General features: G+C 34.8%; 1 protein-coding gene across 2 annotated transcripts; it reads right to left on the reverse strand.

Moving 5' to 3' along the window:
- Nucleotides 1-420: 420 nt before the first annotated feature.
- Nucleotides 421-19,567, reverse strand: LOC106058504 (growth hormone secretagogue receptor type 1-like). 2 transcript variants are annotated; one of them, XM_056045462.1, is made up of 8 exons: nucleotides 19,530-19,567; nucleotides 19,308-19,415; nucleotides 9,859-9,999; nucleotides 5,012-5,224; nucleotides 3,954-4,050; nucleotides 2,535-2,697; nucleotides 2,184-2,389; nucleotides 421-1,676 (listed from the first exon to the last, which is right to left on the reverse strand). In XM_056045462.1, the coding sequence occupies exons 1-8, from the start codon at nucleotides 19,564-19,566 to the stop codon at nucleotides 1,547-1,549; spliced, it is 1,095 nt and encodes a 364-aa protein (XP_055901437.1). In that variant the 5' UTR covers nucleotide 19,567; the 3' UTR covers nucleotides 421-1,546. The 2 variants fall into 2 exon arrangements, with proteins under 2 accessions (XP_055901437.1, XP_055901436.1); XM_056045461.1 differs by having other exon boundaries at nucleotides 3,954-4,077.
- Nucleotides 19,568-21,232: the final 1,665 nt, after the last annotated feature.

Genomic DNA, 21,232 nt, shown 5'->3' on the forward strand with positions numbered 1-21,232 from the left:
GAATTAATTTTAAAAATAACCAATAAGTAATAAATTATTTTGTTTGATATCTCAAACAAGGGAAAGAAATTCTAATTAACTGAAGTGGTGGTATAAGTTGAATTAGTCCCCTTTATACTCTGTGGAGTGTGAAATAAGCAATAAAAAACTCTAAAACCTTCTATTTTCACAAGCACTCTCCTGGCACAGTGGTTAATGTATTGGCTTGAGGAGGCTTTAACCCTCAGATAGAATTCAGGTCCTTCATCTTTTTTTAAAAAATAAATGCATTTAAAAAGTAATTACCCAGATCTCCCCCCCCCCCTTTTTTTTTCCCCCAACAGCGCCAGACAAGTGATAGGATCACAGTGTATTTAGAAAGCTAAAAGTATGAAATTGCGCTAAACAAAAACAATTGGTAAAAATATTTCTAATCACAGATTTATTATTGTTAGTCTAGATTTAATGACATGACTGATTCAAATTAATTGATACAAATACGCTTAATATAAGCTTTTTAAAAATAAAAGTACTTTATTATTTTTTTTTTAGCTAATGTAATCTTTGATTGTTGGGTTAAAAGTTAAGAGCTTGAGTATTTCAGTCTTTGTTATCTGATGCCACATTAGGACTTACTGCATTGTAAGCTGTAGGCCTATACTGTTGGGTAGAAAAAAAAATCCCCCGGTGTCCTGCAGGAGGCTGTCTTGGAAACAGATTATCTTCAACATCCGCAACACGTAGCCTAAAGCAAACCAACATGAAAACATATTTTTATTCCTAACAATTATTTTGTCATTCTACTAGTAGGGTGTTCTATGCATATCAGTTGAACAAGATCTGTTACTATCACTATTCACTACTGACTTGAACAAGAGATGCAAGCCATAACAATGAGATTTAAATAACAACGCCCTTCCCTGTTCCAACTTTAAGTACATCTTTTGTCGTGGGAACCATTCTTTTGTGAACAAAGTGTGGGTGAACCATTAGACATGTGTAGAAACATTTTCTCTTTTGAACCCATTAGTCAAACACTTGTGAACCGAACTCTCCTTTTTTTGTTTTGTTTTCAACGTTTGAGGGGGTTATAAGGGAGCTTTCAGTACCGCTCGAGGCTAACATCACATTTTCTTAGTGCAAACACATCTAGGGCCTAAACTTGCTTTAGTTTCCAATGTCCATTTCCCTACAGATCAAGCAATTTTACAAAGAGAATGTAAGGCAACGTTTTATTCAAACAAAAAATGGCGTCGTGAAGTCTTTTTTTTTTTTTAAGATAAAAAAATATGTTGTATCTGTATTGTAATTATAAATGTGTATTTTAGTAGGTCTATTAATCAAGTCAAAAGACATTATCGCAGAGATCCCCTTAGGGGCGTGAAGTCTAAAAGGAATGTTGTAGGGTAAAAGAAAAGACTGCGAGATCAAGACGTTATGCTTCTACACATCAATCTTTACTATCCAGAATACATGTTCACATTCTGGTGTAGAAGTGTCAATCAAATTATATAGCCAATGAAAGCCACCTAGACCAACGTGAAGATAGCACACCTAATCAAGCAGATCAACTGAAACCTTGGCTTGGGCAGAAGTCACCAGATGTTTCTATAGTTTTAATGGTCTCTGATGCCAAATACTTGACCTTTGACCTAACTGTATGTCCTTTGCAAGTAAGCAGATGTAGGATTTCACTTCTGAAAGTAACAGATTCAAAATAAGCATCAATTTATAGTTCCAAATATTAATGTTAAACATTCCTATTTTATCTAGGCATAACTTCCATCTGTAATAAGACAATACAAATGTTAATTGAGGAAAACCTCTAAGAGAAGTCAAAAGTCTATTCATTGAAAACATTAATAGAACAATTGTGTGTGTTTTGAAAGACCCAACTCATTTATTGACACATCGCCCTAAACGTGTCGAACAAGTAATTTTCTTTTTTTAAGTAAGGTTAAGGATGCCTCCCCTTCTAAATGAAAAGAAATTGCTTTTGTTTTAATTCCTACAAATTGTGAGTAAAATAATGCTGGAACTTTTCTGAATAAAATCTGTTCAATAACTTAACAGAACCTGCATGCTTGTATTGCCATCTTACTATTAATTTAACGGTTTTAATTACGTCCCAAATGACAGAAAAAATTCTTTTGTAAACCTCAAAAATGAAGAGATCTATTTGAAACTAAATCCTTTCAATGTACCTAAACTTTTGAGCTGCTATGGAATAGACAACGAAATTGGCAGCACTGTTGTAAACTTCAAAGACGGCGAAAGTGTTCATCATAATTAAACGAGCCCTTATGCCATTGTCATCTCGCTCAATCAACAGGTGGCAGTATTGGTAAATGATCCCTGGCATAATACACAAGATAAAACAAATGGAGCTGGCCATCAGCATCTGATATATCTGAAAGTAAAGAGATATTTGGTTCAGTAACCTATTCAACACAAAGTCAGTCAAATATATTGAACGAAACACACAATGCGGTCAGGTCTTTCGAAGAGATCCTGCACACTGACCATAATGAACGACGATGCAATGTGATGGTTACCTGTCTTTGTTGCCTTGATTTGCTCTGACTTTGCCCATGGCTCAATTTATTCTGCCATGCTTTGGTAGCACTAAGACGTCTTGCTATCAGACAGTTCATTAAGACAAGGAGAGCTATTGGTAAGAGCTTAAAGACCGTAGTTTGAAAAGTATCTTCATACAACCTAAATATTACAACAGAGAATTGTTACATTTGGTGAAGCGACTATTTTTACAAGATTTCATGTTAAAAGCTATCCTTAATAGAAAAAAAAAACAAAAAACAAAACAACAACAGCGGTAACATCCATCACCCGGTGGAAATTTCTTTTAAAAAAAAGTCCTAATAAAGTTTAGAGATAAATCATTATATTGTAGGTCTGTTAGATCTATCTATTTATCATTAATATAATAATTTCAATACTTTGTGAAATAGGGCGTATGCTCTAGTATCAGCTATCTAAGTAGTCCTACAATTGTGAAAAAAAATGAATCCAAACAACTTTTAAGCTTGAAATTTAACACATCACGTATTGTTGTAAAATACAAACCGGCAAATTAAAAGAGGCAAGTAGTTAAACTCATGCAATTTTGATACAATCATAATTTTAGGCTACTGATGCATTTTTCCGGTGGAAATAGATCTATAGGTTATTTGAAAATTAAGTTATTCTGGTATTTAGGGCATACTTTCAAGCTCAATTTCACAATTAAAGGAATGTTCGGATATTACGTAACAACAAATACTTGACCTTTGACCTAACTGTATGTCCTTTGCAAAGCCAGCCCCCCCCCCCCCCTTTTTGTCTGTAATAAATCGTAAAGAACTTTAATACCCCCCCCCTCCCATCTAACAAGAAACTTCGTCTTTTACACAAGATGTATGTATTACTTCAACAATTTCCCAAATGATAGTTTTCATCATTGTGTATCTAGAAATGATGAGAATAGTATCAACTTCTTTCGGCATTCGATGACTTGTTCAGCGAAAGTCAATGGACCACTGTAACTGTAAAAATAAATAATCTACAATTTATACAGCGCCGTGATAATTTAACAAACTAAACTCGAGAGTTGAAAAGAAAAACTGTTATAAAAAAGTTTTGTTTTTTTATTTTGAATATATTTTTTTTTGTTTTGTTACGTAACAAATCTTTAGACCCTCCTCCCCCCTTGTAACAAATCATAACTAATTGTTATCCCCCCTCCCCCATTAGCCGTTACGATATATAATAAGTTAAGAACATTCCCAAAGGTGATAACTTTTTTTCAATAAACCATCCACACATTAGATGAATTATACTGACTCGTGTTACAAGAGAATTACACTGAAGGTTACAAGCTGATTACATATATACGCCTAATTACTTGCACCATGACTGTTGAGTGTACACTATGAAACTCTTATGTACTGTGAGAATCAGATGAGCTGTATACTTACACACCCCAAGTGTTTTTATACTTGTCTCGCAAAACACATTCGTGGAGACTGTTGACTCGATAGACTTCACTCACGTACATGGACTGACCTAAACAAACTGTCAGACAGATGGCCACAGCAAGGACTTCATGAACATGACACAAGAATGACATATTATTCTAGGCCTAGACAAACTTTGAATTTAGTAGTATTTATGTTATGCACGTTACTTTAAATTAATATCATTTTTATCTATACTTCTATTTCACTGTTTTTAAAAAGGTTAAAATTCGTATTCTTAAATATATTATTGATGTTACAAAATTAGTGCTTTCTATGCTTTCAAAAATGCTAAAATAAATATTAATTTTCAATTGACAAAATGCCACCAATCTTTAAAACAAGCCCAAAATATTCTATTTTAAAGCAGAATAAAAATGTTATGATTGACTTAATGTGTTCATGAATTTCAGACCAACAACTGGTCATCAGGGAGGGGGGGGGGGAATAAAGAAGTGGAAATCTGAGTGATTGTTACCATGATAGCCTTTTCAATGCATTTTTTAAAAAAGTTGTACGATGTGAATTCTAACTCAAGGGCTAAAGCTTCCTCAAGGGCAATAATGCAATTTATACCATCACATCTGTGAAGTACTATTTCTTTCCCTTATTCTATACCAAAGTAATTAATTACCATTTGTTAATTAACTACTTAGTTAATTTCTTTTCTTGATGCTTGTTTTGTCAGGTACAAACAATAATTCAACAAAAGTTAAACTTGATTAGAGATTGGGTGTGGGAGAAATAACATTGACAAACTTTTGACTAGACAAGCTTTTGACTAGACAAACTTTTGACTAGACAGACTTTTGACTAGACAAACTTTTGACTAGACAGACTTTTGACTAGACAGACACAAGGAGTTGAACTAAGCTGTTGTAAAAAATGACATCGTATTTAGCGTGGTGCTCAATATCGAAAGGAATTTTTAAAAAATACAAACTTTGAAACTGCCACTTAAACTAGGAACGTCTAATCACTAAACTATGTTTTGTTCTCTTGCTAATTGTAAAACTCACTTGATCGCTGGACTGTGCACCATTGAGTCATCTTTAGAGGGAAGTGTGTAGCGATGAAACGTTCACACGTCAAGCCAACAAGTAGAAGATTTGAACTGAAGCTACACGTCTCTGCTGTAATGTAGAACAACCTACACGACCAATCCTCAAATGGCCCTGAGACAGAGGCGACAACGCGACCAACTATGAACCTCATTAAGAGGTTGATCAAATCTGTCAATAAATAAGTTAGAATACACCACAAATATTATAAAAATGAGTTCTTTTTATATGTTAGAATGCACATGTTTATAGTCTAGTTCATTTCATAATGGAGATTGATACTGAGTGTTTATTTGAAATGTTAAGAGGTCGAGGTATATTCCAGACCCAGCATGCAACTTGGTGTAAACTTCCGTCACCAACTTCCGTGAGAGAAACTACTGGAATAGCATTTCAACCTCCAGTGGGCTTCCCTTGTACTTGCACGTAGCGGTGGTGGTACAGTATAGGAATACGCAGAGCGTCTATATCTCGCCTTCCTTCTTCACGCTAGGAGGAATCAAGAAGTCGTGACCTTGCTAAATGGACTAAATTAATAGTTGATGGGGAGTTTTGAAATCGGTCACTAGAAATAATCCTTTCCTTTGTACGGGATCTGATTCTTTATAGACAATCTACAAAGTCGACACAATGGTGATAAACTTAAGTCTTTTGAAGTTGTTTATTCACAATAAAATACGACGATTGAATATACGCCCCCCCCCCCATAACCATATCGTTATCAGGTAAGCGCACTCCATTTTTCCATTTTATATTTAATGAAGGAATTTTAAAGAGGTGGCGACAAAATATAAACATGTAAAATTTCCACAAATAGCATAGATGCCATATATAATTTAGATGAGTAACTATTATCTATGCACAAGCCAAATGTTGAATTTCCCGGCCAAAAAAATACTCCCTCCCTCCCTCCTCCTTTTTTTATCTATTAATGATGGCAGGCTTACTGGCTTTCACACGTGTGGATGTTAGTGTTGCGTCTTGATTAGTTACACCAGTATGATCAGTTACATTAGTATGATCAGTTACATCAGTATGATCAGTTACATTAGTATGATCAGTTACACCAGTATGATCAGTTACATTAGTATGATCAGTTACATTAGTATGATCAGTTACATCAGTATGATCAGTTACATTAGTATGATCAGTTACATTAGTATGATCAGTTACACCAGTATGATCAGTTACATTAGTATGATCAGTTACATCAGTATGATCAGTTACATTAGTATGATCAGTTACACCAGTATGATCAGTTACATTAGTATGATCAGTTACATTAGTATGATCAGTTACATCAGTATGATCAGTTACATTAGTATGATCAGTTACACCAGTATGATCAGTTACACCAGTATGATCATTTACACCAGTATGATCAGTTACATTAGTATGATCAATTACACCAGTATGATCAGTTACATTAGTATGATCAGTTACACCAGTATGATCAGTTACACCAGTATGATCAGTTACACCAGTATGATCATTTACACCAGTATGATCAGTTACATTAGTATGATCAGTTACACCAGTATGGTCAGTTACATTAGTATGATCAGTTACATTAGTTGATTAGTTACACCAGTATGATCAGTTACATTAGTTGATTAGTTACACCAGTATGATCAGTTACATTAGTTGATTAGTTACACCAGTATGATCAGATACACCAGTATGATCAGTTACATTAGTATGATCAGTTACATTAGTATGATCAGTTACATTAGTTGATTAGTTACACCAGTATGATCAGTTACATTAGTTGATTAGTTACACCAGTATGATCAGTTACATTAGTTGATTAGTTACACCAGTATGATCAGTTACATTAGTTGATTAGTAACACCAGTATGATCAGTTACATTAGTTGATTAGTTATACCAGTATGATCAGTTACATTAGTATGATCAGTTACACCAGTATGATCAGTTACATCAGTATGATCAGTTACACCAGTATGATCAGTTACATTAGTTGATCAGTTACACCAGTATGATCAGATACACCAGTATGATCAGTTACATTAGTATGATCAGTTACATTAGTTGATTAGTTACACCAGTATGATCAGTTACATCAGTATGATCAGTTACACCAGTATGATCAGTTACATTAGTTGATTAGTTACACCAGTATGATCAGTTACACCAGAATGATCAGTTACATTAGTATGATCAGTTACATTAGTATGATCAGTTACATTAGTTGATTAGTTACACCAGTATGATCAGTTACATCAGTATGATCAGTTACATCAGTATGATCAGTTACACCAGTTTGATCAGTTACATTAGTACGACCAGTTACATTCGTATGATCAGTTACACCAGTATGATCAGTTACACCAGTATGATCAGTTACATTAGTATGATCAGTTACACCAGTATGATCAGTTACACCAGTCTGATCAGTTACATTAGTTGATCAGTTACACCAGTATGATCAGTTACACCAGTATGATCAGTTACATTAGTTGATTAGTTACATTAGTTGATCAGTTACACCAGTATGATCAGTTACACCAGTATGATCAGTTACATTAGTATGATCAGTTACATTAGTTGATCAGTTACACCAGTATGATCAGTTACACAAGTATGATCAGTTACATTAGTTGATCAGTTACACCAATATGATCAGTTACACCAGTATGATCAGTTACATTAGTATGATCAGTTACATTAGTTGATCAGTTACACCAGTATGATCAGTTACATTAGTATGATCAGTTACACCAGTATGATCAGTTACACCAGTATGATCAGTTACACCAGTATGATCAGTTACATTAGTATGATCAGTTACATTAGTATGATCAGTTACATTCGTATGATCAGTTACACCAGTATGATCAGTTACATTAGTATGATCAGTTACACCAGTATGATCAGTTACATTAGTATGATCAGTTACATTAGTATGATCAGTTACATCAGTATGATCAGTTACACCAGTATGATCAGTTACATTAGTTGATTAGTTACACCAGTATGATCAGTTACACCAGTATGATCAGTTACACCAGTATGATCAGTTACATTAGTATGATCAGTTACACCAGTATGATCAGTTACACCAGTATGATTAGTTACATTAGTTGATCAGTTACACCAGTATGATCAGTTACACCAGTATGATCAGTTACATTAGTATGATTAGTTACATTAGTTGATCAGTTACACCAGTATGATCAGTTACACCGTTATGATCAGTTACATTAGTTGATCAGTTACATCAGTATGATCAGTTACACAAGTATGATCAGTTACATTAGTTGATCAGTTACACCAGTATCATCAGTTACACCAGTATGATCAGTTACATTAGTTGATCAGTTACATCAGTATGATCAGTTACACCAGTATGATCAGTTAGATTAGTTGATTAGTTACACCAGTATGATCAGTTACACCAGTATGATCAGTTACACCAGTATGATCAGTTACATTAGTTGATCAGTTACATCAGTATGATCAGTTACACCAGTATGATCAGTTACACCAGTATGATCAGTTACATTAGTTGATCAGTTACATCAGTATGATCAGTTACACCAGTATGATCAGTTACATTAGTATGATCAGTTACATTAGTTGATCAGTTACATCAGTATGATCAGTTACACCAGTATGATCAGTTACATTAGTTGATCAGTTACATTAGTATGATCAGTTACATTAATATGATCAGTTACACCAGTATGATCAGTTACACCAGTATGATCAGTTACACCAGTATGATCAGTTACATTAGTATGATCAGTTACATTAGTTCATCAGTTACATTAGTATGATCAGTTACATTAGTATAATTAGTTACACCAGTATGATCAGTTACACCAGTATGATCAGTTACACCAGTATGATCAGTTACATTAGTTGATCAGTTACACCAGTATGATTAGTTACACCAGAATGATCAGTTACATTAGTTGATCAGTTACACCAGTATGATCAGTTACACCAGTATGATCAGTTACATCAGTATGATCAGTTACATTAGTTGATTAGTTACACCAGTTTGATCAGTTACATTAGTTGATTAGTTACATTAGTATGATTAGTTACATTAGTATGATTAGTTACACCAGTATGATCAGTTACATTAGTATGATTAGTTACACCAGTATGATCAGTTACATTAGTATCATTAGTTACACCAGTATGATCAGTTACATTAGTTGATTAGTTACATTAGTATGATTAGTTACATTAGTATCATTAGTTACACCAGTATGATCAGTTACACCAGTATGATCAGTTACACCAGTATGATCAGTTACATTAGTATGATCAGTTACATTAGTATGATTAGTTACATTAGTATGATTAGTTACACCAGTATGATCAATAACACCAGTATGATCAGTTACATTAGTATGATCAGTTACATTAGTATGATCAGTTACATCAGTATGATCAGTTACATTAGTTGATTAGTTACACCAGTATGATCAGTTACATCAGTATGATCAGTTAGATTAGTTGATTAGTTACACCAGTATGATCAGTTACATCAGTATGATCAGTTACATTAGTTGATTAGTTACACCAGTATGATCAGTTACATCAGTATGATCAGTTAGATTAGTTGATTAGTTACACCAGTATGATCAGTTACACCAGTATGATCAGTTACACCAGTATGATCAGTTACACCAGTATGATCAGTTAGATTAGTATGATCAGTTACATTAGTTGATTAGTTACACCAGTATGATCAGTTGAATTAGTATGATCAGTTAGATTAGTGTACATTCTTGCAGTTGTTTATTGTCTATTAAAAAAAGTATTTCTCACCTACTACTGTCAGAACAATTAGCCAGATCATTGATGAATTAAAAGGCTTCATTTTAATCAGAATTATACAGGTCAGTGCATTGCCAGGTATACCAATAGCAAAGGCAAGATATGTTCCATACAGAGTAAAATAACGTGTGGCTGGGGAAATAAAGACAAATTCATAAAACTGGTCTACATTGTAATGATATAAACAGTAACGTTTCTATGGTAACGGGCACCAAGTCACTGTTGCTGAAAGTATAAAATAATGTACTATCTGTACCAAGCTAGACGTGGATTCATCTTAGATCTAGACCTAGAGTTAAACATAAAGTTAAAAGTATACTAAGACTTAAACATTAACTGCTGGGAATAAAACTTTCACATCTTTCATATCAGATGAGAGTATGGCAGGCTTGTTAACTTGATACACTTTATAATGATAAAAGTGATAGGCAGATCGCCAGTGCATCTACATTTGTGACCATCAGGACATCTACTTTGTGACCAACAGGACATCAGGACATCTACTTTGTGACCAACAGGAAATAATTTTAAGACAAATAGGAAATCTACTTTGTGACCAACAGGACATCTTCTTTGTGACCAACAGGACATATACTTTGTGACCAACAGGACATCTACTTTGTGACCAACAGGACATCTACTTTGTGACCAACAGGACATCTACTTTGTGACCAACAGGACATCTACTTGAAGACAAACAGGACATCTACTTTGTGACTAACGGAAAATCTATTTTAAGACCAACAGGACATCTACTTTGTGATTAACGGAAAATATATTTTAAGACCAACAGGACATCTACTTTGTCACCAACAGGAAATCATCTTAAGACAAACAGGACATCTACTTTGTGACTAACAGGACGTCTACTTTGTTATCATTCTTGGAGACCTTTCTTGACTTGGACATGAGCATTAAATGTCACTTGATCGATTGAGATACTAAACATGGGCGCCAAGCAATATTTTCTGTATTTGTAACTAAAAAAATGCATTTTTTGAGGTGACTACCGTGCAATATCTTGCTACAGACTAAAAACACAAAATACTTAGCTGTTATAATCAATGAAAAACTAGGATGGAATCCCCATATATTTGAAATTATTAAAAAATCAAACAAAGAAATTTCTACAAATCAAATTAGAACATTCAACTAAAAGGTTATTTAACATTGGTTTTGCCAACAATAGAAAATGTATCCTCTATCTGCGACCCCTCAACTCAAAGAAACATTAAGAAACTAGAACAGCCACAAAATAGAACATTTTATTTATAATAAATGAATATTCACATTTTGAGTTCATTAAATCTAGAAACTCCTCAGGATCGAAGACTTCAAAGTAAAGAAGCAATAAACATCAAACAGTGAAACTAACAAAATACCCAGAAAGATAAAGGCACATTCCTTGTTCCATATGCTAGGACATAATTGTACAAAGGCTTCTTCTCCCCTGGCACTATTGGAGAATGGAGTGGGTTGCCTAAATCAGCCAAGAAAACCCACGACTTGGCAGAATTTAAGTCATTGATCAACACCCACGTGTAGGACGTAATCATCTTCTTTTTTGAAGTAACGTTTATTAGCGGCCCCCGTAAGGGGAAAAAGCCGCTATTAGGTTTGTGCAAAATGTCCGTCTGTCCGTCTGTCCGTCTGTCCGTCTGTCCGTCTGTCACACTCAGATCTCGAAAACTAGAAGAGATATGAAAAATATTATTTCATCATTAAATCCGGCTTGAAAAGTTTAGGTGCAACGGCTACTTTTGGTTTTCTAAAAGCAAACCGTTTAATTTATAAAATTAATTATGCAAGCGATTTTTTCATAAAAATACACCAATTCTAAAACAATTACGTAAATGTAAGGGAGGCAATGTTACAATATGCTAACAAAGATGGACAATTTTTGTGTATTTTCAGTATCACTAAGTCAAATATATTTTCAAAATGTACAGGAAATGTTTACAACAAATACAAATAATAGTTAAAGACGTTTTTTCTGGTCAACTAGCTGCTAAAATTAAAAGAAAACATTTCTGTTTGTTTATAAAGGCTAATAATGCACTTTGTATGTAAATATCACGCACATTTTTTTAAATGGACTTTTTATGCAGCGATTTTCGTGCAGTAGCGTAACGTCGCAACATGATCAGGTGCTAAACCAATTCCTTAAACTTTTTTTAAAAATCAGATTTTATTTATTTTTTGTTTAGTGCCCCCATCCGAATAAAAGAAGCTTATTTTTGTGCGTTTTGTCTGTTGGTCGGTCTGTCCGTCACGATTAGATTTAAAAAAACTAGAACTCTAAAAGCTATTGAAAATCTGATTTACCCTTTAATGTTCCTCCCATAACATCTCAATAGTTTTAAGTATCTAAAATTGATTGTTCCGGATTTTTTTGTGCAAAACTAATCAACGCCAACAAATGTTTGTTTGCTCTTCTAACTTATATTACATTCAATTTCCATGCTTAAACGTTGCAAAAACACATTATCAATAATATGTTGTTCCGTTTTTTATGTAAATAGCATATTAATGCTAAATCATAATCTCTATACTGACTTATATTTCATTAAGTGTAAAAATGTTCCGGATATTGTTTAATAAAACATGAATTATGCCTAATGATTGTTTGAAATCGCATAATGCTTTTAAAAAAAGTAATTTACTAGAATTGATTACTGAAAATTACTTTTTAGACATTTAATTTTCTTGTAAAACATAACATAGAAGTTTTGTAATCGATAAAGAAAGTTCCGGATTTTGTTTCTTACAAATCGTCGCCAGAAATTTCCGAATTTATTTAAAAATCTACTAACGCCAAATAATTGTTTGAACTCCCTCTTCTAATTAATAAACAAATAATCTTCTCATTTACGAAATAATGTTTTTACGGATTTTTATGAAAAAATATTTTAACTCACTACTCTCTTACAGTACATTTAACTTTCTACCTTAAACATTAAAATATCTAATTATCGTTAATATTATGTTCCGATTTTTAAGGAAAACAGAATCCAAACACCAAAGTAAGGTATGAAAATCTCTCCACGTGGCTGTAGTACATCTAATTTTTATACGAGACCATCCGAAAAATTTAATTAACGGTATTACATTTATCTGAAATTCTCTTTTTCTTTTACTATTTATACAAACATCCGGAAAAATCTATTATATAAACTTTTCAATTGTGTTCATACCTAAAAATTATTGCGATGTTTTGAAACGTAAAATAAAGGTTAATCAATTTTTAATAACTTTTAGTTGTTTTTTTATATCAAGATAACGGACAGACCGACTGACAGACAAAACGCAAAAACAATGTGGCTTTGATCCTTTTTAAATAATATCTATTAGAACTCAGTGCACCAATGTCTATGAACCCTCGTTAAATATCTCGTGTAAATAAAGACATTTTTTTTTATGGTACCGGTACTAGCCTATTGTGAGGTAATGGATTTTTTTTTCTTTGACGTCATATGAATGGACTCTTTAAATGTAATGTTAAAAGAACGCACTCGGTGCACCAATGTCTATTAACCCTCGAAAAAATTGCTTGTATTAATGAAAACATATTTTAGTCTAACTAAGCCGTGTGACGTAGTGTTTTTTTTTTCCTTTGACGTCACATGGAATGAATTCTTTAAATGAAATGCTAAAAGAACGCACTCGGTGCACCAATGTCTATGAACACTCGAGAAATGGCTCGTGTTGATAAAGGTGATTTTTAGTCTAGCTAGGCCTTGTGACGTAGTGTTTTTTTTTCCTTTGACGTCATATGGAATGAATTCTTTAAATGAAATGCTAAAAGAACGCACTCGGTGCACCAATGTCTATGAATCCTCGATAAAAGGCTCGTAATGATGAAGGCGATTTTTATTCTAGCTAGGCGTGTGACGTAGTGTTTTTTTTCCTTTGACGTCATATGGAATGAATTCTTTAAATGAAATGCTTAAAGAACGCACTCGGTGCACCAAAGTCTATGAACACTCGATAAATGGCTCTTATAGATGAAGGCGATTTTTAGTCTAGCTAGGCCGTGTGACGTAGTGTTTTTTTTTCCCTCTGACGTTATATGGAATTAATTCTTCAAATGAAATGAAAAAAGAACTCGGTATAGTAATGTTTATTAAGCCTCGTTATGTGACTCGGGTTTAAAAAAGGAATGATATCTTGATTTAGATCTAATCTAGATTTTTTAAACTAGATCTAGATTTTTATTACAGTATATCTAGATCTGGATTTATATTCTAATTAAAATTATTTTAGAGTCTAGATCTAGAATTTCTAGATCTAGTTTAGACTAAAATAGACTAGATTAAGATGTAGAATTTCAATTTCTAAACTTAAAGTGTAAAAAAAAAGTGTAGATTTTCATTTCCAAACGTTTTGATCAATATTGTAATGTTTTAATATACTAAAACTAATCTACTATTTTTTTTATTAAATTTAAATTTAAATTTACGGCAAATGAATCTTTGAAACATTATTACTTTTGACCATCGGATGGCTGCCTGGTCGTGCGGTTTGCGCGCTGGACTGTCGTTCAGATTTATGGATGGCCCAGGGTTCAAACCCTGCCCGCTCCCATCCCCCGTCGTCCTGCGGGAGGTTTGGACTAGGAAGTAATTATCTTCAACTCTGAAGGAACATCCGAAACGTGTAAAACATTTTACATCAAAATTAAATCACCTCTTGAATATTATTTGCGAATATGCAGATCCGACAGGGATCCGACTTCGACGGGGGCCGCCTCTGAGTTTGTGTAACACAAACTCTCTTTGTAATCTTGTATTTTATTAGATTAGTTACTTTTCTATTATAAAATGTAGGTCAATTATCAAATGTGCTATTCACTGCACTTTATTACTGGAGCCCAATGAAATGTTTTATTTCGGGTAGGCTACGCTCACGGAATTTTTTTTGACTGTAGTTTTCCTTTATTTTTTTTTTATTGGAGTGGGTTTTAAAAATAATCATCTCTTGGTTACGCTCATGGAGTGTATTGGCTGTAGCTTTGCTTTTTTTTATGGGAAGGAAGAACCTTTTTGGTGACGCTCATGGAATTTAGAGACTGTAGTTTTCCTTTACGTTTACATAAGCGTTTTCTTTTGTAACTCCCTTTCTTGGCTGCACACATTGACTTGGGTGGCTATAGTTTCTTTTAGTTATTTTTTATTGGAAAAAAAAAAGGGGGGGGGGTAATTCTAAAATTTTCTGAAAGGGGGAGGGTAAACTCAAATCCTCTTGAGGGGGTTGTAAATTCGGAACCCCCTTGGTTATGCTCATTGAATTTGGTGACTATGGTTTGCTTTAGTTTTCTTAATGAGGAAGGAGGAGGGGGGGGGCTAACCTCAAGGCCACTTGGAGACGTTGAACACTCAGAACCCTCTGGAGGGGGTTTTAAACTCCAACCTCCTTGGCCACGCTCATGGAATTTGGTAACTGTAGTTTGCTTTAATCTCCACGTAAGGAAAGAAGTGTTTAAATCTCCAAACTATCTAAAGCGGAGTGGATTAAACTCAAAACCGCTTGGCTGCGGAATTTGGTGACTATAGTTTGCTTTTGTTTTTGTTTTGTTGTTGTTTTTATTGAAGAGAGGTTTTTAATCTCAAAAAACCCGTTGGCAACGCTGTGTTAAGAGATGGTTTACATTTCAAATCTCCTTTCAAAAAAATAAAATAATCAAAACAAAAGTCACAAGATTCCATCCGGGGGAGGGGTTTCATTTCGGAGGGGGATAGATCCCCGCGCACCCTTCGGCTACACCCATGATACAAGATATGGGGTAGATCATCTATAATGAAAAAAAACTTGAAGGCAAACGATGTACTGGGTGTTCTCTATGTAGATACATGGAAACGTGTTAATTCTGGCCTCAGGGTTGGACTGGGTATTCTGATTCGGTACAAGGAAAATACACTCCGACCTAGACATTATGTGCCATATGATGAACATGAGCATTTCTTCAAATGATTATGAAAAGTTGGATAATAACTGATCTCTTAAATCTCTGTTGGAGAACTTCTAAAGTCGCTGAGGTCTGGCAAAAAGGAATGATTGTAAAGCTTCCCAAAAAGGGCAACTTGGCAGACTGCAACAACTGAAGGAGCATTACTCTCCTCTCTGTCCCCGGCAAAGTTTTCAGCACTGTTCTGTTGAGACGGCTTCAACAGTCTGTAGATGAGAGAGTCAGAGAAGAACAAGCAGGCTTCCTAAGAGGCAGATTATGTGCAGGGCAGATTTTCGTTCTACAAAATATCATAGAACAAAGTCTCGAGTACCAACAACGGCTAATGATCAGTTTCGTAGACTTTAAGAAAGCGTTTGATAGTGTCCACCTAGAATCACTATGGAAAATAGTTAGAGAATACGGCATCCCAGAAAAATTCGTCCAGATCCTACGACACTTAAACAGTCAGTCTAGTTGCTACATTAAAACAGAAGAAGGAACAACAGAGTTTTTTACAATCGAGACAGGTGTGAGACAGGGATAAATCTTATCTCCCTTCCTTTTCCTCCTAGCCATCGACTACATAATGAGGAGAGCAATGAACCAGACTGAATTTGGTATTCCATGTCGTGAACAAAACCGAATAACGGACTTGGACTTCGCCGATGATATTGCACTACTTAGGGATACAAATTAATGCATACAAGAAATGACGGAGAGCCTAGACAGAGAGGCAACCAAAATTGGCCTCCGCATAAACTTGGAAAAGACTAAAATTTTGCTAGTGCAATATAAGGCAAAGGGTGCCCCGACTTGGCGTCAAAGCTTGAAGAGTTGAACAAGTTCACATACCTTGGCAGCATCATAACAAACGATGGGGGATGCCTACCATGACGTAGCATGCCTAAAAGGAAAGGCATGGAGCATTTTCCAAAGGCTTCAGCTTATTTGTACAAGCCAAGCCATTGGACTTGAGACAAAGATACACCTTCTTAACACAATCGTCATCTCAACAGCGACATATGCATGTGAGACATGGAAGTCATCTGCCAAAAAAGGGGAAAAGACTAAATGTAGCTCATCCAAAATGGCTGAGACGGATTTTGGGAGTCAGTTCTATAAATCTGGTCTCAAAACAAGGAAATCCTATGCCAAACTGGGAGTCACTTAATGAGGTTGTGACAGAGCGTCGCATGAGGTTTGCGGGACTTGTTCTCCGACAAAATAAATTATGCATACTAAGAGTTGCGATAACATAGAGGCCAATACGAAGAAAGCGCAAACAGTTACGTCCTCGTATAACTTGGCGCCACACTTTCATGGAGGACCTCAGAACAGTGGACACCAGGTGGGAGGAGGCTTCAGGCATTGCCAATAACAGATCTTTGTGGAGACAGCTTACCACCCAATGCGCCGAACGGTGCGAGAGGACTTAAGTCTAAGTAAGTAAAGAATAATGGTTCCCATGGTATTGTATTTCTACAAGTATAGGCGTGAGGCGGCCAGACGTCCCAACTTGGGGGGGGGGGGGGGGGGGGGACAGTCTTGCTTTAAACCGTCTGTCACACTTATCTTACAATGTCTAGACGGGCGACCAACGGCCCGCTCCCGTAATAGAAAAAATTAATGTCACACTTTTATTTTAAAATCTTTCACAATGCTTCCATTGAGGTACTTTTCCAATATTTAAATACTTAATAGATCAATTCGCAGCCGGTAAACTTAAAGGTACTTCTTTCTATCATACAGTTTTCCATAATAACAGTTTTCATCAAATTTGAAACAATCGTTACTAAAGGTTTGGCACCTATATAATGAACAAAGTAAAGAAGCAGGTTAGTGATACCCAGTTTTTGAAAGCGTTCTCAATGGTTGCTTCGAGGCCACAATAAAGGGAGATTGTTTCCCCTGATGATAGGCCTACAATTCTTTGTGTCACCCTTCGCTGGAAATCTCTAAAGAAAAAAAACTTAATTCATCGATTTAGAACAGTGATGCCCAACCTTTTTCGGCCGGCGGGCCATTTTAATTTCCGACACTCGTGTCGCGGGCCACATCATAGAATAGATAAAAATGAAATAGAGAATAAATAATTTCAAATAGGTTTATTAGAAACCCGTAGCACTTCTTGGCATACTTACACACGTAATTAGTTAGGTGTCAGCCGTTTTATTACTGAAAAGTTTGTCTGCTCAATTAATTGCTTGTAAACATTGTGATCAGCCTTAACACTTAACTTCGGAAATTCGAAAAGTTTTTTTTTTTGATACAACACGGCGAAGTAATCAATTGTCTGCTCGCTCTAAATTTCTCAAGTAGGGATGTCTGGCTTTGTAAGTCAATCAGTTCCAGTTACAGATCTGTCGGAGCAATCCTCAGTGGCAATAGAAAACATTTCAAAATCTGCTGCTCTGTCACTTAGTTTTGAATGGAAATGTTTGTAACTCCTATTGTCCACTCGTTTTGTAATGCTTTTGTTTCCAAAGGACAAATTCTTTCATCACAGCTAGAAATCACATTTCTCATAATTTGAGCATCGCAGTAGATTGCCCCTAACGATGAACTCATTTTCTTGTCTCTTTTTTCTCGTCAATTGCTCAACTCACTCAACTTGGTGTAACTTAGCGATCTTTTTCTTTGCGGCTCAAACCAACAATGCTTCCATATTTTTGCTTTAAAAATGATTTTGTTATATTTTTCAAAAACAGCCACATTTTCTTTACAAATCATGTTAGCTTATTATCATGTTCCACAAAAGCAAAGATGTGTCCACTTTTCCTGGAAGTTTCTACATTCAGAATCTATTTTTCGTTTCTGCGGCTCTAGCATTTCATTAATCAACAAATATTAAATTATCTTTGATATAAAAAGAATGTTACCAAAAATGATGTAGAATTGATGCCCCTGTGTTACACACAAGATGTTAAGAACACGACTAGCTCAAGACAGCAGCGGAATTATCCAAGAACCTAAAGCAACTGCCAACACTTGTCACCGAGACAATATACGTCGTGTTCATTTAAAAAAAATAATAATATGAACATTAGAATAACATGGATTGGAATGAAATTAGTCATAGAGAAACTGTGAGTCCTAACGTTGGGAAAATACATTTTTCAACCTTTTTAAAAATTTTCTTCCCTTTGTGCCGATGTTTAGGCGGGCCGGATGGAACCACGACGCGGGCCGGATCTGGCACGCGGGCCGTAGTTTGGGCATCACTGATTTAGAATATAGCAGAATTCAGGCTATGCCTTAGGAATTATAAACCCTACAAATAGCAAGGTATACACTTATATAGGGCATAGGCTATTGATTTATTTCGTACAAAATAAAAAGTAAGGTTAGGACCAATCAGGGCGCTCCTACTTTGAGTAGCCTGTCAACTCTAAAGTCTCTTGTAAACAGATTTGATAAGTTAAATTGTCGAGACTCAAACATTTATCGTGAAATGTCGAATGACAAAAAAAAAATGGTTTATAAAAGTTCTCACCCATTAAAAGTGGATCACAGAATTCATTGGACCAAATTGTACACGGGGTTGTTATCTGATACACAGATGCCATGGTGTTCACGTCTGTGGATACTTCCGAAGCTTGACCTACATTTGATATACAGGAACAAGAGACTAAAAGAAACTTATTAAGTTAACATTTTATTTCCAAACTGATCAATATTTACCAATAAGATAGTATGGGTATACCATTTTACTTACCACTGACAAGTGAGATGACGCCACTGTTACTCGCCATATTTTCTTTAAAAATGTAAAAAAATACTGAACTTTTAAGAATGTTTACAGCTTATCTATCTATCTATCTATCTATCTATCTATCTATCTATCTATCTATCTATCTATCTATCTATCTATCTATCTATTTATCATTCCATTCATCTATGTACCTATCTAATAATTAAAGGACAGTTATAGAAACAACTATACAGTAGTTTATTTTGTTCTTGGCCCAGTTGATCGTTACATTGTGAGTTCAAACCTAGTAGATAAGGAAAGCTATAAAAATTTTGCTTGACTGTTTTTTTTTTCTCTGTATTAAATATTTTTGGAAAACACATCGAATGCTAGCAAATAGACATTCGAATCAATAAAACTGGAATAAACTTATTCTATATATAGACTCTGTTTTTGTTTTGTTCTGTTTGTTCCCTAACCCTTGACCTCAATGCTTTCAGTCTCGTGTTCACTTCAACGTACTGTAAGTGCGACAGATTTCTAGGCCAATCACTAAAAGGCCAATCACTAAGTGGCCAATCACTAAGTGGCCAATCACTAAGAGGCCAATCACAAAGTGAACAAGATGGTGTTAAGTTAGAAACAAAAACGTGTTCAATATTTTGAATGTATTTCAGCATCAATCTTCTTTTCCTCCAAAACTAAAGAGCAATGTCACTTAGCTTTGAGGTCACGATTTCTCTAAAAGAAGGTCACTTCTGCTTGACTAACAAGTGACACTTCATGAATGTTAAGGCTGTGGGTGAGAAAGGCTAAGTTTGTTGAGCTAAAGTGTGCAGCAGGTGCTAATGACATAGAAACAGTGAGCAGTTTGAAGAGTTATTTAGAAGGTCAATACTTCTGCAAAGTTCAACATAAGACTTCAAACTAGCTTGTGTGTGTGTGTCTTTATCTGGACAATTTACTGAAACAAAGAAACGTAGAATAATTGTCTGTTGTTTTTTAATTTTCATTTTTTTTAATCATAGGCTGATGTGTTAATTAGTCTACTATTTTTGGTAGACATTTAACTTTGTGCACCAGAAAACTTTAGAGTCTAGGTTAGTGTTAGGGATTTTAGAAAATGATTAACATATATATCTATATGTATATAATTTTTTAAAACCAAGCAAACAAGTCTGTAAAGGAAAATAAATACAGTGATTAGTAGTCGCTTGCTACGTTAAGGGAGGCTACTGTAAAGAAATCAAGGCTGTGAGTAGTGGCGGAACTATTGGATCTCAAAGCAAATGTATGTCGATTGTAGACTGTAAATTTTGCTTTGTTCAACATTCTCGCTGAGAGATATTCTGCCAAATGTTTAGAGTGCCAGATTTCTTTACTCTTGAAAATGTATTTTTTAAAATCTACCTTAAATGTTTCTCGTTAGCGCTGAAGCTAGACATTTTTATTATTTTTGAAGGGTTCTACTTAATGATTCCCCGAAAAGATGGTTGACGTGTGATAATAAGTTCTCAGTAGATTTTCATGGAATTTCAATATTACAACAAAAAAAGTATGTTCGGTGACCATGCAGCCATTTTACACACACAAAAGTTGGTGTCAGCAGAACGTGGTCGTCTACCAATACGTCTGTACAATGTGGGAATGATTGTCTAGAAGACAACGAGATAGAGAAAACAAGATTACATAGAGAGTTTGTGTTATCACACAAACTCAGAGGCGGC

This window comes from Biomphalaria glabrata, chromosome 11, assembly GCF_947242115.1.
Source record: "Biomphalaria glabrata chromosome 11, xgBioGlab47.1, whole genome shotgun sequence".
In the NCBI taxonomy this organism is placed as follows: Eukaryota; Metazoa; Mollusca; class Gastropoda; family Planorbidae; genus Biomphalaria; species Biomphalaria glabrata.